At 43.7% G+C, this 16,210-nt stretch overlaps 1 protein-coding gene across 1 annotated transcript; it reads right to left on the bottom strand.

The window, feature by feature from the left end:
* Window positions 1-2,765: 2,765 nt before the first annotated feature.
* Window positions 2,766-14,112, bottom strand: FNTA (farnesyltransferase, CAAX box, subunit alpha). The gene is made up of 9 exons (XM_084304643.1): window positions 13,973-14,112; window positions 13,587-13,672; window positions 12,856-12,970; window positions 11,894-11,998; window positions 9,154-9,280; window positions 8,578-8,726; window positions 5,778-5,840; window positions 5,087-5,258; window positions 2,766-3,630 (listed from the first exon to the last, which is right to left on the bottom strand). Exons 1-9 carry the CDS (start codon window positions 14,098-14,100, stop codon window positions 3,529-3,531), a joined length of 1,047 nt encoding a protein of 348 aa, XP_084160769.1. The 5' UTR covers window positions 14,101-14,112; the 3' UTR covers window positions 2,766-3,528.
* Between the last annotated feature and the right edge of the window lie 2,098 nt (window positions 14,113-16,210).

The following is a 16,210-nucleotide window of genomic DNA, read 5'->3' as shown; positions in this document are numbered from 1 at the left end:
CTTTGTGTGATCCCACACCATCACATCACATTGTTTCTTTACCCCTTTGTTCTAAAAGCCGCAGCAGCTTTAAACCTCTCTGCGCTCTTGTAGGGGCACAGCTCTCCACAAGCCCATTGTCACCACCGCACTCTATGAATTGCCTGATAGTGCTTGGGAAGTGTTTTGCATGGCCGGAGTGATTAGAAACCTTAATGCTTCCCTGCTGGAGAAGAATATTGCTCCTACTGAAGATCCAGCAGAACAGCGTGCTCCTAATCTGTCTCAGCACAGCTAGACAGCAACTGATAAAGCGTGTTGTGCTAGTTGAGGTGGTTTTGTGCTGAATAGATTAGGAAGGAATTGCACAGTTTTGTCAGCCAAATTGCGCAGACAATAAGATGCAAGTCTGTGAGGGCTTAGACAGATAGACACAGCTAGACCAAGGCAATAATAACATCAGACTCTGACGAAAGTAGGCATAGGAAACTATTTCACGTGCTTTAATAGTTCTCTGTATTTCACTTGAGGTTCCAGTAACACAGATTTACAAGGGACAGTTGTACCAATCACTTTTTCCATTGACACAGCTCTTCAGTAGGAAAATTCAGTACACAAGAGTCACACCACTACATACAATCAGTTACAACAGTAAGTTTTCTTGTACAGACAAACATCTACGATAAAGCAGTTTTGTTTTCCGTGATCACAGCAGTCAGTAGCAATGCTGATCGGTTAGTCCTCTAACACTTCCTACTGTAAGATCCTGCTCTCTATAGCTTATACGCTTTGTCAAGCTCTCGCTTCTATGAGAAAGATTCTGCCTCAGACATTTTTAAAATCGAAGTCTTGGTAGCTGCAGTTGCTAGCTGGCTGGGGAGCCTGTCATTTTCACAGTTTTGACAGCTCAGTATTTCTGGGTGTGGTTGGCTACAACAGAACCAAGGTGTCTTTTGAAAAGAATTTTAGAGTTGACACAGTCAGAATGGGAATAAACACAACCGTTAGAAAGAAAACAAAAACCAAAACAAACAAACAAACAACAACAACAAAACACTAACCATTTCTGGCAAATGTATTGCCTTGTTATTTTTATTTATATATATATATTTTTTAACTGGACTCTAGCCCCGTCTCTTAGCACTTGCAGGATTTGTTTGATCATGTGCTTTTTACTTGAGCCAAGATTTTTTTTTTCCTGTTACAGTACATTTTTTGAGTGTATTATTCCTATTTTGGTAAAATTAGCTATTGGAGAAAAGGATACTTGCTTGTATAACTAGTATAAAACCCTGATAATGTTGTCACCAGATAATGACAGCTCACTGATTACTTCCAGAAATCATTTCCATAAAATAGAAGGCCAGAAGTTGACCACACCATAAGATAACAATCTGTGAGACCTGCCAGAGCACCCCACTGACAGAGAAGCACAATAATGGCCGTATCTAAGCTATTTTGTCAGACACAAGAGGTCACGTGTGGAAATACTGTCCGAGCAGACACAGTTCATCATCTTACATTAGATTAATAATTTTGTCTGAAACTCATGCTGGTGTCTAGAAAGAATCCTCTGCCTTACTCATTATCAAACTGCGTTTATAAGAACTGTGGGAACTTAGTAACATCATATGGAGAGACAAAACCACTTCTCTGTTCCCTCTTGATTTATGATGTTTAATAGTTGCATTTGTGTTGCACCTCTGTGAGCTTTCTTGACTGTCAATGGCAAATACATTACTTTGCCCTAAAGTCCTTGAACATACTTCTGTCTGTGTAGAATTACAAACTTAGTGTCCTTTCTGTTAGGAACAATTTATCTGAGTAGAAACATACATTTTTTGCTTTATGCTGGAACTTCAACTGTCATAAAAAAATACATATACAGCAGATAAATCTCCAGAAGTCTGAAGCTCATGTTCACTTTTAACATTCATGTGTCATGACAAAAATGCTTTTTCTACTTCTGGAAAAGTGGCAAGACATTAAAGGTAGTACATGGATTGTATGTACTAACTCAATTCCCCGTGAGTAGTTTTAAATCTGAAGAATACACAGAATCAACATATTTCAAGTTCCTGAAATAATCTCCACTATTGTTTAATTATGGCAGCAGCTTTTAACAGTATCAGAAAGACTGTTCATATTATGAAATAAATACTATTACTTGTTCCTTGCATGATAATTTGCAAGAAAATACTGCTTATCAGACAAGCACACTATGCTAAGAACAAAGTTTACAACAGTCATTTACTGAAAACAAGCTTCTGTACAGGTATGCACCACCTTTGCAGTTCTGTATTTCAGCTATCTTGCATCTTTCACAACTGCAAGGAAAAATATTTTTTGGCTGAATATTTCCATGGAAAAAACATGAAAAGCCTACAGAAACAAGGTTGAGGCATTTAATGCAGAGGTCTGCAGTAAGTGTTCCCTCCTTTCCAGCCAAGTAAAGATACATAGCATAACCAGTTAGCTACAACCACTTCTGATGCATGACTTTAGACTTCTCTGATTACAAAGGATGAAGACAAAAACTACCCACCATAAACACACACACACAAGCACACACAAAAAAAAATGAAAGACAAAAAAAAAAAAGAACCCACCCACAACCAACCAAAAAAAAAAAAAAAAAAAAACAAACAACAAAATTTCAGATTTTCACTTGTCCGAACAGAATTTAAAGAAAAAAATAAGCAAATCTTTGGGTCCCCAAACCATTCTTTGTGACTGTGCAGACAAGAATTCAAGGATATTTAGAAGTACTGTGATAAGAATACACCAGTGCAAAAGACACATCGATGCAATAGAGTCCAGTGCACCTAAAGGGGATATTCTGCTTTTATCTCTGCTAGCACCTGAGAACAATGCACACCCAAATATGAAAAAAAAAATCACAAAAAATTTCAGACGAACACTTTAAGTTATCCGTTTTTATTCAAAATGACAGTCGGTGTTAGTTGCGTGCAATAGCACATGCTGCTAATGCTGCACAGCTGCGCCCACGACAGGCAACTAGAGCACCTACTTGCACTAATCTGAAGCAGGTTACTTTATACCATCCATGCCTAGTGTTACTTGCAGTCATTACTGCAGCACCTGATATGGCTGTTAGGAACAGCAAGTGGATAAGCCTACATGTAAGAAACTGGTTTAGTGCTTTATAAATAGCACATACAGCTTTATATATTTCCTATGATGAAGCACACAGATAGCTTTATGTATTTCCTATGATGAAATAGCACACACAGCTTTATATATGTCCTATGATGAAATAAATCCTGTATTTGGTACATTTAAATAATTAAGCCTTAATTACATTTCTCTGCAGCACCAGAGCTATCTATCACCAGTAGCAGCGGTGACCCAAGAGACTGTACTGTGCTCTGCACTTCTTCTTCGCAGCAAAACCTCTTTGGCCAGGGGAATACTACACTGGCTTTTACACTAGTTGATGTCCTCTACTTAGTACTCTTTTACAACAGGTCGAGAGCTTAACACAGCTTCTTCCACGTTCAGTTACTGCTGCTTGTCTGTCAGTGTGCTCTATTCAGCGTCGGCGCTGTGCTTGTTCTTAAGGGACCTTCCAATGTATCTCCAGTACTCCTTTCGGATGGTGTCTTTTTCTTTAGCCAGAATTTCACAGAGCTAAGAAAGAAAATTGAGAGATTGCAGTGTTATACCAGAAGTTTAATTATCTTTAAAAAATACAGTCAAAGGATGGGTCAGCTAGTCTTACAGATACTTTTTAGCAATACAGTTTTATTCACAAGTGTTGTTTTTTTTTTTTCCAGATGTACAAGGACTTCAAATCGATGCCAGCTCCAAATAGCAGCTAATCAGCCTGACAGTGCACAAAAATCTCCAGTCCTATTTCAGTTGCTGCTGCTTCCTCTGCCTATGGTTTGCATCTACCCCAGACTGTTCAGCCTATAGTATAATACAGCGTCCCTTGACAAAACAATAGGTTATAAACCACTCAGTTTAAAAAAGCGGAGGAAGAAAAGTGAATCCACTTTTGATTCTCCAGTACTCCAGATGAACTGACAGGTGATATTTTGTTGTTTTTGCTCTCAGCAGACTGTCCTGAAAGGGTTCTCAATGCAAGGCAGTGATCCCCTCCCACAACTTAGAGCTGGTGCTCAATACAGGTACATGTCCTGACTTTTGTTTTATTCTCAGCTGAGTGAACAGCTGGGTGTAATTCAACCCTACTCACAGGACACGATGTATAAAACATATATGGTGTGTACACTACCCACAAACATTCTGGTCAATTCCGTTACTGTGCAGATGACATTGCCTTTTTTAGTGAACCAAAGTGCAGAAATAGCAGCTTCAATGCCTGAATATATGAAGAAACCAAACTCAGTGAAATAGTATTAAGGGACGGAGGTACAGCTATGTATATTTAGACTCTGGTCTTGGAATACAACAATGGAAAATTGTTGAGAGAGAACGATGTCGGAACACAGAGACTCCAGGCAAGAACTGCAGCTCTAATCACACTGAGTTCCAATCTGTCCCAAAGAAAGTGAAAAAAGTGTTCTTATAAAAACTACACTGCAAGACACTGGATTTCCCAAATATGAAGCAAGGGAGATAAACAACACTGCTAGAAGTCATTTATTCTCTGTGAGGAATGGTGCCCAACACTCCCTACTGACATTCCTAGCATATGCTGTTTTAAGCCAATTCCATCATTTGTCTTAGACATAACGAAGAAGTGCAAAGGGAGCTTGAGCATCCAATCAAATACAGACAGGATGAGAACAAAACTCCCTAACCTACAGACTAAAAAGAAAGAGTTTATACTACAAAACTACCGCTGGAAACTTCTCTTATTCAAACATTTATCTTCTTCAGCAGGTGATATTAGAAACCTTCCTTTACTACCTGGTGAAGAAAAATTACAGTGACTTAGTAACTGGTGAGTTACTATTTACGGATAAATAAACAAGACTCTTGTGTCCAACTCTTCATAGTGCTGCTGTGATTAACAAGTGACCCGTTCTATTTACAAAAACGAATCCATTTTGACTGAATATAAAATGAGAGCAATAGACAGCATCCCTGAAAGCAAACCCAAGCTCTCCAAATGTACCTCTAATGCCTTGTTTAGTGTTTCTTCCTTGTTATCACACTGGTTTTCAAGCATATCTTCATAGATGTCCACAAGAAAGGCAATCAGATAGGGTGAACTGTGGCTGGGCTGTAAACTCAACAGTTGATCGAGCAGATATGGATATTTAGAAAGACCATGATCCTGTAGAATCCTGGAACAGAGGCCAAAAGACTTAAAACATAATGCTAGGATATCTGCTGTGAAGAATTACCGTTTAGTTATGACTCCTTTATTTGGAGATCAGTTTTGAAATAAAGGAACAAATACGAGCAAGACAGTAAGTAGGCAGTGTAATTATAATGCAGCAATAATATAGCTTAATGCTGTAGCAAGCTAGCAGAGTTAGGCCCAACTCAACAGAAAGTATACTGAAAGCATGTTTGTTACTTTCTACTCTATGCTCTGGAGCCAATAAAATTACAGGTCTCCTCTCCAGAAATCCTTGCAATCCTCCTGCATGAACTAGAGGGCCAGAAACTTAGCAGAAAGTTACGGAGAAATTATGTACCATACCATTGTGAAGGTTTTGCCTGTCAGTTTAAGCACACAACCCTAGAATGAATAGCAACAAGCTTTTTCCAGTGAAAAGCTAGGCACAAGGCATGAGGAGTCATATAGTTTAAGGCACCTTCCTTTCATAGAAACTCTTTTCACTACAAAGGATGCTCACCCTTTTAAATAGTTCCAAGCACTCTCATTATGTGGCACTGCTGTGATCATCTCAAGAGTGTATCTGTGAGAAAAAGAAAACAGTTCATGAATGCAGACACTAACAATTCTGTTAGAAACTGCCTGAATGTGCTCAGATACTCCCAGGCATATCCCTCCAGTCTGTGTTTTGGAATCTTTTCACAGATCACCTCAGCTAGTTTACAGATCAAAAACGTCTTGCAATATCATTACCACAGGCCTGAAAGAGGCAGATATTACTGTAATTGTTTTAAATTCTTAAGCATTTCTGTTTGTTGTAGTTTATACATTAACAAAATAGCTCTCAAAATGACGAGTGTTAACGCTAAGAAACAACATCATATACTCCCCTGGTATGCTAAATGACTAACTTGTGTCTCTATGTTCATGAAGTCTGAATTCAAATGACAAGGGGCTGAAAAGAGCTAGGGTCACAGAAGCCCACTGTGAACTATTTTGATATCACTAGATATAGTACGGTTCTGTACCTATTTGCGCAACTTCCTTTAAGAGGCTACCCCTCAGCAAGCCCCATAGAAAGGGGCAGCCTGAGCTCTCAGATCAGAGCCTTCTGGTGCAGGTTCTGTTAGAACAGCAGTTCGGTAACTCCACTAAGAACAAAGCAAGAATAGGCACCAGCCATACAGGTGCAAAGCCACGTTTCGTCTTCACAAAACAGCCTCTACCTACTGCCTTTTCCACAGCACTGCCAGGTGTTCAGCTGACTTTTAGAGACAGCAGATACTGAAAAACAGTTCTATAAGCACTACTGAAAAAAAAAACAAAAAAACAAACAACAAATATATATATATATATATACAATATATATATCTATATATACATTTTTTTTACACATCTGCAATCACTACCACAAGGACTGAGTTTATCAAGCAACAAGCAGCCCAGCTACTGTTCTATAATGACACTTGGGAAGTCTTAATCTTAGGTAGTCTGATTCTTAAGATGGTATCCAAGTAAGAGTATCTTGGTCATAGCATCACCTTGTTATACCATCATGTTATGTATCTGCTTATACACAGATCAAGGGAAGAGGGCAGTTTTACCCTTCACAGAAGAAAGGTTAGGTCTGGAAGCATCCAAACCTAAGTTATGAAAAGGGACTCATTCATTTGCAAGAATGTTATAAACTGGAAAATAAGTAAAACTTACGTTGGTTTTCTAAGACAACCATGAAAGGTGGTAGAAGGTGGGATCCTCTACCAATATCAATTGACCTATTCAAAGCTTCAGTGCTTCTTCTAAAGAATAACTCAAAAAAAAATTGAGTACTTGTTCTCATTGCCGCCTCACTTTAGACAAGCATCTCATAACTACCAACCCTGATCAGCAGCCTGAGATGTGCAAAGCGCACAAGAAGGCTTCCCTTATCATCTGTAATAACACAAATGGCTAGAAGCTTGGTTTGTTTTCAGTCACAAACACACCACTTTGGAAGAGTTTCCAAAGCTTGTTTCCTTAAAATTGGCCAGCTCATACAAGTGAACACATAACCCTGAAAGCTCCTTTCTGTTTCTAGCTGCATCAAAATCTTCATAAGCGTGATCTCTCTTCCTAGAGTCCATGTCCAGTTATCTTTATATCACTGTGGCTGCCATACTACTGGAACAGCAGTTTAGTACAACACTGAGTGTCTTTCCTTCCAAGCTTCCTAGCTGTGTTCTGGGTAGGATGTAAGTTGTGTTGTCCATTGTATCTTAAGTGCTGCCAGTGACACAGGTTTTCTGCAGCTTGATCTCCTGTAAGTAGTTCACTATAAAAAGCCAAAAGTTTTATGTTCACAGTGAAAAGCAGGGTAGAAAGACAGGTTCATGAGAATAGAACCACAGAATATCCCGAGTTGGAAGGGACCCTTAAGGATCATCAAGTCCAACTCCTGGCACTGCACAGGTCTACCCAAAAGTTCACACCACGTGACTAAGTGCACAGTCCAATCGCTTCTTAAATTCAGACAGGCTCAGTGCAGTGACCACTTCCCTGGGGAGCCTGCTCCAGTGTGTGACCACCCTCTGGGTGCAGAACCTCTTCCTGATGTCCAGCCTAAACTTCCCCTGCCTCAGCTTAACACCATTCCCGTGGGTCCCATCACTGGTGTTTACAGAGAATAGGTCACCTGCCTCTCCACTCCCCCTCGCGAGGAAGTTGTAGACAGCGATGAGGTCCCCCCTCAGCCTCCTCTTCTCCAGGCTGAACCCTCAGCCGCTCCTCATACGTCTTCCCCTTTAGGCCCTTCACCATCTTCATCGCCCTCCTCTGGACACTCTCCAATAGTTTCACATCCTTTTTGTTCGGTGGTGCCCAGAACTGCACACAGTACTCGAGGTGAGGCCGCACCAGCACAAAGCAGAGCGGGACAATCCCTTCCCTTGACCTACTAGCGATGCCGTGCTTGATGCACCCCAGGATATGGTTGGCCCTCCTGGCTGCCAGGGCACACTGCTGGCTCATATTCAGCCTGCTGTCAGCCACAACCCCCAGACCCTCTCTGCAGGGCTGCTCTCCAGCCTCTCGTCGCCCAGTTTGTACCTAAAGCCAGGGTAGCTTGTCAAGGTTAAGGACAGCCAGCCAGCTGACAAGTCAGTGGCACTGAACACGTCTTTATGTGCACTAACACTTGATCTACCATCTATCAGAGGGAGCCCAAATACTACTTTAAAACAAAAAAAAAAAACCAAGCCCACAACTGTCAAGGCCTGTAGAGGTGTTCATTTGCTTGCATATAATGGAGAACGCTTAATGTGGGAATGAACAGTATTACTAACTGGACTTCTCTGTCTAGGATTGGTGGATCATCATAGCCAGTGGTGTTGAAAATTACAAAGTATCTTTGGTTCCAAACAGAGTTGTTTCTGACATCCTCCCTCAGAAGCTGGTCTACATATTCCAGTTCATTTTCCCATAACTTGAACTCCTACAAAAAGGGAAGGAAGAGAGAAAAACACAATGAAAAGGTTTTATTTAAAAAAACACATTCTACTTCATACTAAGCTCTCTGAATGTTAGATACAAGGACTTTTCAAAAGAAATCAACACAAAATTCAAAGAAAAGTAAGGAAGGGTGTACAAAGAACTTGCTATGTTATTCAGCTACACACAATGGTATTAGCTCATCATTGAATTCACACAAGTAAAAGGAAGCAGCTGGTAGCAGATATTTTTGAGCTTGCTTGCTAAAAGGTGGTTGATATCTGAACTCTGCCACCCACTAAAATGCAATTGTTTTTTCCTTCAGCTTTAAGGAACAAAGTGCGGAATGCAATTCAGGGTGCATTTAAGATGTGAAACTGCACAAGGTGAGCAGGTTATTTAGAGAATAAGCGGTTCAATGCATACAATACCTGAATAACCCATTGTCTGTGTTGCCAAGCATGGTAATTTTTGGCATCCTGGTTAAGAATGTCAGCTATGAACTCAAGCTCTTGGGATGGATCCTGCAGCCACTCTACCAGCACTCGTCTGTGATGCCTGATGATAAGAATAGGAAACTATTTTTAGGATAGTCAAGAATTTGTGTGAATGTGTGGTCTACATTAAAGCAGGATTTAACACCTGTACTAAATACATCAAGAAGCGCTAGGTAAAAGAAATACACCAAAACATTCCATTTGTCTCTGAGAAATATACAATGCAAACTTGTGCTGTCACGAAGTCTAAACAATTAATACTATAGCTACACAAACACATTGGCCAATCGCCTCCTTTTACATAAGTTGTGATTACCTGAAGTAGCACGTTCACACTTTAACATTCATGGTCAGTATCTTCAGTAAAATTATTTTTTCTCATACCACTTATTTTTTCTAGTAATAGCAACACGATGAGATGGCTCCCACAACTAAGTGTTGAAATGGAAGGAGACTAGGAGGGGATGTCACTCTCTATGTCAACAACCAGCGGGAGTGCATGGAGCTCTTTTTGGGGACAGAAGAGGAACCAACAGAGTATATGGGTTAGGATTAAGGGGAGGACAGGGCTAGGTGATGTCGAGGTCTGCTACAACCCACCTGGCCAGAAAGAGCAAGAGGATGAGGCCCTCTACAGAGGGATAGGTGCAGCCTTATGTTCACAAGCCCTGGTTCTCACTGGGGCACTTTGACCAACCCAGTAGCTGTTGGAAGGACACCACAGCAGGACATAAACAGTTGAGGAGGTTCCTGGAATGCTTTGATGATAATTTCCACCTCTAAGTGGTAGAGGAGCCTATGAGAAGAGGTGCTGCTATGGACTTCTTTCTCATCAACAAGGAAGGGCTTGTTTGGAATGCAAAGGTCAAAGGCAGCCTTGGCTGCAGTGAGCAGGAAACGGTGGAATTCAAGATCCCGAGGGCAGCAAGGAGAATGCGCAGCAAGATTGCGAACATGGACCTCAGGAGAGCAGACTTTGGCCTCTTCACGAATCTACTTAGCAGAGTGCCAAGGGACAAGGCCCTGGAGGGAAGAGGGGCACAAGAAACCTGGTGAGTATTCAAGGATCACCTCCTCCAACCTCAGGAATGATGCATCCCAACAAAGGAGAAGTAGGGCAAAAACGCCAGGAGGCCTGCATGGACAAATAAGCAAGGAACTCCTGACCAACCTCAAACACACAAACAAAGCCTACAGAGGACAGAGGTACCATCCTGCTTGTAAGATTGTCAAAGACAAGCTGCTGAAGTATGGACTGGATGAGCAAACAGTGGGGTGGACTGAAAACTGCCTGAATGACTGGAGCCAGAGGGTGGTGAGCAGTGGTACAAGGTTGAAGGCCAGTGATGAGTGGAGAACCTCAGGGGGTCACTGCTGGGTCCAGCCCTGTTTAACATCTCCAGAAATGATCTGGATGATGGAAGTGTACCCACAGCAAGGCTGCAGATGACGCAGAACAAGGGCAGTGGCTGACTCACCAGAGGGCTTTGCAGCCCTCCAGACCTTGACGGGCTGGAGAGGTGGGATGCCAGAAACCCCATGAAATTCAGCAAGGGCAAGTGAAAAGTCCTGTACTTGTGGGGGAACACCCCCAGGCTCCAGGACACACTGGGGCTGCACAGCTGGGAAGCAGCTCTGTGGAAAGGCCCTGGGGGTCCCAGTGGAAACCGAGTTAAAGAGGAGCCAGCAACGTGTCCTAGCTGCAGAGATTGCTAATGGTGTCTTGGGCTGCATTAGACCAAGTATTGCCTGCAGGTGGGAGGTGATCCTGCCTTCCTCCTCAGCACTGGTGAGGCCACACCTGGAGTGTGGTGTCCAGCTGTGGGCTCCCCCGTACAAGAGGGACATGGACATAACAGAGAGAGGCCGGTGGAGGCCCACCAGGATGATCAAGGCACTGTAGCACCTCTCCTCTCCTATGAGGAAAGACTGGGAGAGATGGGGCTCTTCAGTCTAGAGAAGAAGCAGCTCAGGAGGTGTATTGCCAACACCTGAAGGGAGGGCAGAAAGAGGACGGAGCCAGTCTGCTTTCAGTGGTGCCCAGCGCCAGGACGAGGCAATGGGCACAAACTGGAGCACAAGAGGTTCCATCCAAAAATCAGGAAGCACTTCTGTGCTGTGCGGGTGACTGACGCAGGCTGCCCAGGGAGGTTGTCAAGTCTCCCTCTTTGGACGTGGCCCTAAGCAATGTGCTGTAGGTTTGGACCAGATGACCCCCAGAGGACCCTTCCAACCTTAACCATTCTGTGCTCCTGTAACACTGCTGCTTTATTTCCCCTCACTTGAAAAAACCCTATGATAGCTAAGTGAACTCCAGGAGCCACTAAAAGAAAAAAAAAAAACAAACTCAATTGTATTTATCTTTTCTTTTTTCCTTTTCACCAGTCACTATTTTTCTGTCACTTATTTTGTCAGCTTAAAATTTTAAGTTAAAAGAAAACAAGACATTTTTATCATATCACAACTGAGTTTAGAACAAAGTGCTAAAGAGGACTTTGGCTGTGACATTGATGCAACTCCATCTTACTCCTCTGATACTGGCACTGTATTACACGCAGGAAACAACTTACGAACCTTTAGTATCAATTAGCACAACTTATTCTACAGAATTAAAACAAACAAACAAAAAAGATCTGTAGAAACATTAAGAACTGAAAAGAAACTGTGGTTTTACCAGACTTGATAGTTCTTTGGTTGGTCTTCAATAATAGCTGTAATGTACTTAAGTTCCTCATAAAGATCCTTTCCTAAGGACTGCAGGAGGACCCTCCGGAAGTGCCTGTACAAAAATCAAGCATTCAGACACTTGAGCAGACTATCCCAGAATTCCTAGAATTTCCTAGAATTCGTAAAAGAGCCTTTCTTTGCAGTACTTCAGATAGATATTGAGTCTAAAAGAAGTGCAAAGAGCTAAGCCACATATCCAGTCCTATTAAAAGTCATTCAATTACTGAAAAGCTGGACAGCTTGATTATGACTGGTTATAACAATGTTATCTAAAATCACAGAAATCCTAGGTTTCACGTCAAACTCTGTCTACCCACACTAATTCCATCATCGCAGAATCCATGGCTTTGTGCTTGAAATAATGTAAGCTTTCTGATTCTACGCAAAATAGTGGGCGTAACAGGGGTATTTGCTGGCATTTGTGAGTTAAAGAGCCCTGCTCTGAGTATTAGAAATTCACTGCTTATTAATCATATATGTATTAACCAGAGAGATTTTTTAAAATGCACTATTTAGTATTATACAGCTATCTAGGACTGAAGCAGTAACTACCATACTTTTATGCCTCTTCTTGAAGTTACCCGAAAGAATCTTCACCCTTTTGCCAAGGTTACATTGTTGTTTAAAATTAAATAATTTACCTGCTGAAATTCTTGTTATAGCTAATCCTGACTTTGCTTGATAACATCCTCAAAACATAATGAATGAAAAGCAGTGAATCAAAACTAGACATGGAAAATAGTGAACACGGGCTTTCTTTAGAAGCTCAATGGGAGTCTACAGTATTCCCCCGCATAAACTCAGCTAGCTGTGCCCCAGTTATACCAACGAAATTGTCAGAGATGTAAGAGGTTGGCAATCAACTGACAACAGAAATAATTCTGGGTAATAATCTTAGCGATCACTTACCACACTGTGTAGTTTGCAGCATTTAACTCAATGGCATCTGCTGTTAGCTTGAAAGCTCTTTCACTTCTCTCATCCCGCTGCAGAACGGCCCGGAAGTAATCATAGACATCTCGAACTAGACAGAGAACAGCAACTTACCCAGCGCTGTGAGAAAACGGCCTGACTAAGGGGTAACGTTAGCGACCCCCATGAAGTATGTGAAGTAGGAAGTAACTTTAAGTACAACTCCTGAAAATGATAGCTACATACTGATACGATATGCCTGTTAATTGAAGCCTCTAACGGCACTGGTGTACTCAAAACACACTATCTGAAAAATATCCCAAACAATCTGCTTTATGCTGCTTAGTCACGCTATCCCCCCAGATGCAGTAATTTCATACAGGTCTCTTCCACATGTGGGCTAGCAATGCCTTACCGGGTGAACTGTACTGTCTGCTACAGTCCTTGGGCGGCATGATTTTAAAGTAAAACCTTGCCTATCAGCACTTGACGTAAATACTCAGCTTCGGAGATGCCTGGTGCAAAGACCACGTGCAGCTGCCGTAAGACACGAGATACAAATCACTTTCTTTTGACTGGGACAGGCGCTCTGGCAAACATATCACCCAAAACACGGAAATGTAACGTGTTATCCGGCGCTAGCGTTGCTTTAGCAGTGGTTAGGGCCAGACAAAAACTGAATCGCGCTGTATTTTCCCCGGATACACGCGTATAGATTTGCAACTCACACTTCTCGCTGTAGATGATCTGAACCACGGGGTTCGGCCCGTCGTCCTGAGGGACCGGCTCGATGTCCGCCCACTCCTTCCTGTCCCTGGAAACGCACGTCGAGGAGGGGCTCGGCTTAGCGCAGGGCTCTCAGCGTTACCTCAGGGGCTGGGCTGGGCGCCCCTGGGGGTCTGCGCTTAAATCACTTTCCCGGGGGTCTGTGAGAATTCGGGCCGGCAGCACCCACCTCCCTCCGGGCCTCGCCTTCCTCCCCCCTCTCCTCCTCATCCTCCTCATCCCCCCACAGGTGAGGCGCCCGTCACGGGGCGGAGAGGGGCACCTCACCTCACCTCACCCCATTCCGTCCCGTCCCATCCTATCCCGCCCCATCCCGTCCCTACCGCACCTGTAGAGCACGTAGCCGCTGTCCTCGCCCTCCTCGTCCTCCAGCAGCTGCCCGAAGCCGCCGAAGCCCTCAGCGCCGGGCTCCCCCTCGGCCTGCAGCGCGGCCGCCGCCGTCCCCTCGGCCGCCATGGCGCCGCCAACGGCAGCGGGGCGGCGGCACAGCGCCTCCTGGCGCCGCGGGGGGAGGGCGCGCATGCGCTGTGTGTGGTGGTGGTGGTGGTGGTTGGGGGGGTGGAATGGCGCCGCACCGCCCCGCACATCGCGGAAGGGGCATGGCGGGGGGTGGTCGTCAGGGAGCAGCTGTCCTGCTAGCTGCTGTGCTGCTCAGCGTGCGGTGTTTTGGCTGGTCTAAATAAAGATGTGAAAAACAAGAAGTGAAGGAAAAGGAGGCACGTCGCATGCCAGCAGTGGTTCTTGTTCTTATGGGGTCCTGCCCTCACACCACTATGAGTAGTGATAGGACCGGAGGGAATGGCCCCAAGTTGTGCCAGGGGAGGTTCAGGTTGGCAGTGAGGAGACATTTCTGCTCAGAAAGAGCAGTCAGGCACTGGGACGGGTTGCCCAGGGAGGTGGTGGAGTCACCGTCCCTGGAGGTGCTCGAGGAGAGGCTGGACGTGGTGCTTGGGGACAGGGTTCAGTGGGTGACATGGGTGGTAGGGGGATGGTTGTGCCAGGTGATCTTGGGGGTCTCTTCCAACCTTAATGATTCTGTGATTCTGCGGTTTTATGATTGGGGTTTGCAGGTGCAAGGCGTGAGACCAACTTGTCCAGAATAACCCCACAGGAGCACACGGGAAAACTGCCACAGGGGCTCTGGAAAACACAGCTACAGCAGCTGGTGTGAAAAGTTACAGAGCTGCAGGTAGCAGGTCCCTAGTTGACTTGCAGAAAACAGACTCCACAATCAGTAAGATTGTACAGTGGGTGTGTTTATTCCGTGCTTGGCGGCACAGGGAGGTAATCCCACCAAAGTTGTGCACACCTGACGTGTCAACTTGTTATATGCAGTAAAGAGTTACATATGCATGAAGTTTCACAATATGCCTATACATGTTCATAACCTGTCCCCGCTTTGTATTAAAATTAGTTCCAAGGAGTCATCTCCATAAACTCCTCCCATCTGCGCTTGCACAGTGTATTCTGGGGGTGGTCGTCGGGGGTCATGGGAATGAAGATTGATGACTCCTCCTTGTCACCACTAGTTGACATCTTGTCTGTGTGCAGACTCAGTTGCTCCTTGGCTCTTGTCCATCCGCAGGACCAGTTTCTACCAGTTTCATAAGACAGACTCACACTCTTATTAGGAGACTGACCTTGGTAAGGGGCCCAAGGCTTTTTGCTTTAGTTACTTTGCATAATGCACCGTAGTTAGCAAAGACACTAAGTAGGATCCTAGTTTAATGCCGTCAGCACTCTATCTCTACTTGATAAGATTCTCCTAACACCCTCTCTCATAGCATCGCTGATGCTAAGGCATTTAGATGCACCTCTAGCAGCAATGCTCGCCCCACTGTGGAAACTCACAAAAGGGAATCATTTTTGAGTTGGCCTTGTGACAGTTCAAGGTTGAGAAATCTGGTCTGTGTAAAAGGTGGTGTTGGAAGGAGGCCTTGAAACAGCCAGTCATAACCAGTGAGTGAAAATACGGAAGTCAGGAGATCCTCTGAAGTGAAGTTGGTCAGTGGGACAAAGCAGCTGGGGTGAGATAGTCCTTAGGAAAAGCAGCAGACCCGGTATTACAGGTTTACAATCCGTGCCATGCTCAGATGCTTCAAAGAGGGGAGGGTTAAAAACCAGCTGAGCACAACTGTAGCAAGGGCTGTGCATATCTGCACCTCAGCAGTGCTAACAGGACGGTAGGAAATGATTATGGTAGGAAATGAAAGGGTTATAGTCTCCAAGTCTGAGGTGCCCAAGTTAAAAAGAGCTGTAGGTGTGTCCATTCTTTTACAAAAATTTTACAGAAAGAATAATGGTGTCAGAGCAACAAGAAAGGAATATAAAGACAGAGCTGGAAATCAAAACACAGCATCCAGGACAATGAAGGATTGGGCCCTCAGGTTCTTTTTGTGGCGCTGAGCAGCTTTGTCTCCTTTAGGAAGTCACTTGACCTCTTTGCTTTGCTTTCCTTTCCTCTCTGCCTTTTTCCTGCCTTATCTATTTTAATGATACACGAAGGGGGACATGATCTGTTTCTGCTGTTCTGTTAATTCAGTGACTGGAGTGCAGACTTTGTTTG

Source organism: Netta rufina, assembly GCF_964035555.1.
Source record: "Netta rufina genome assembly, chromosome: Z".
Classification (NCBI taxonomy): domain Eukaryota; kingdom Metazoa; phylum Chordata; class Aves; order Anseriformes; family Anatidae; genus Netta; species Netta rufina.
The sequence above is the reverse complement of the archived record's forward strand: the minus strand, read 5'-3'. Positions and strand labels throughout refer to the sequence as shown.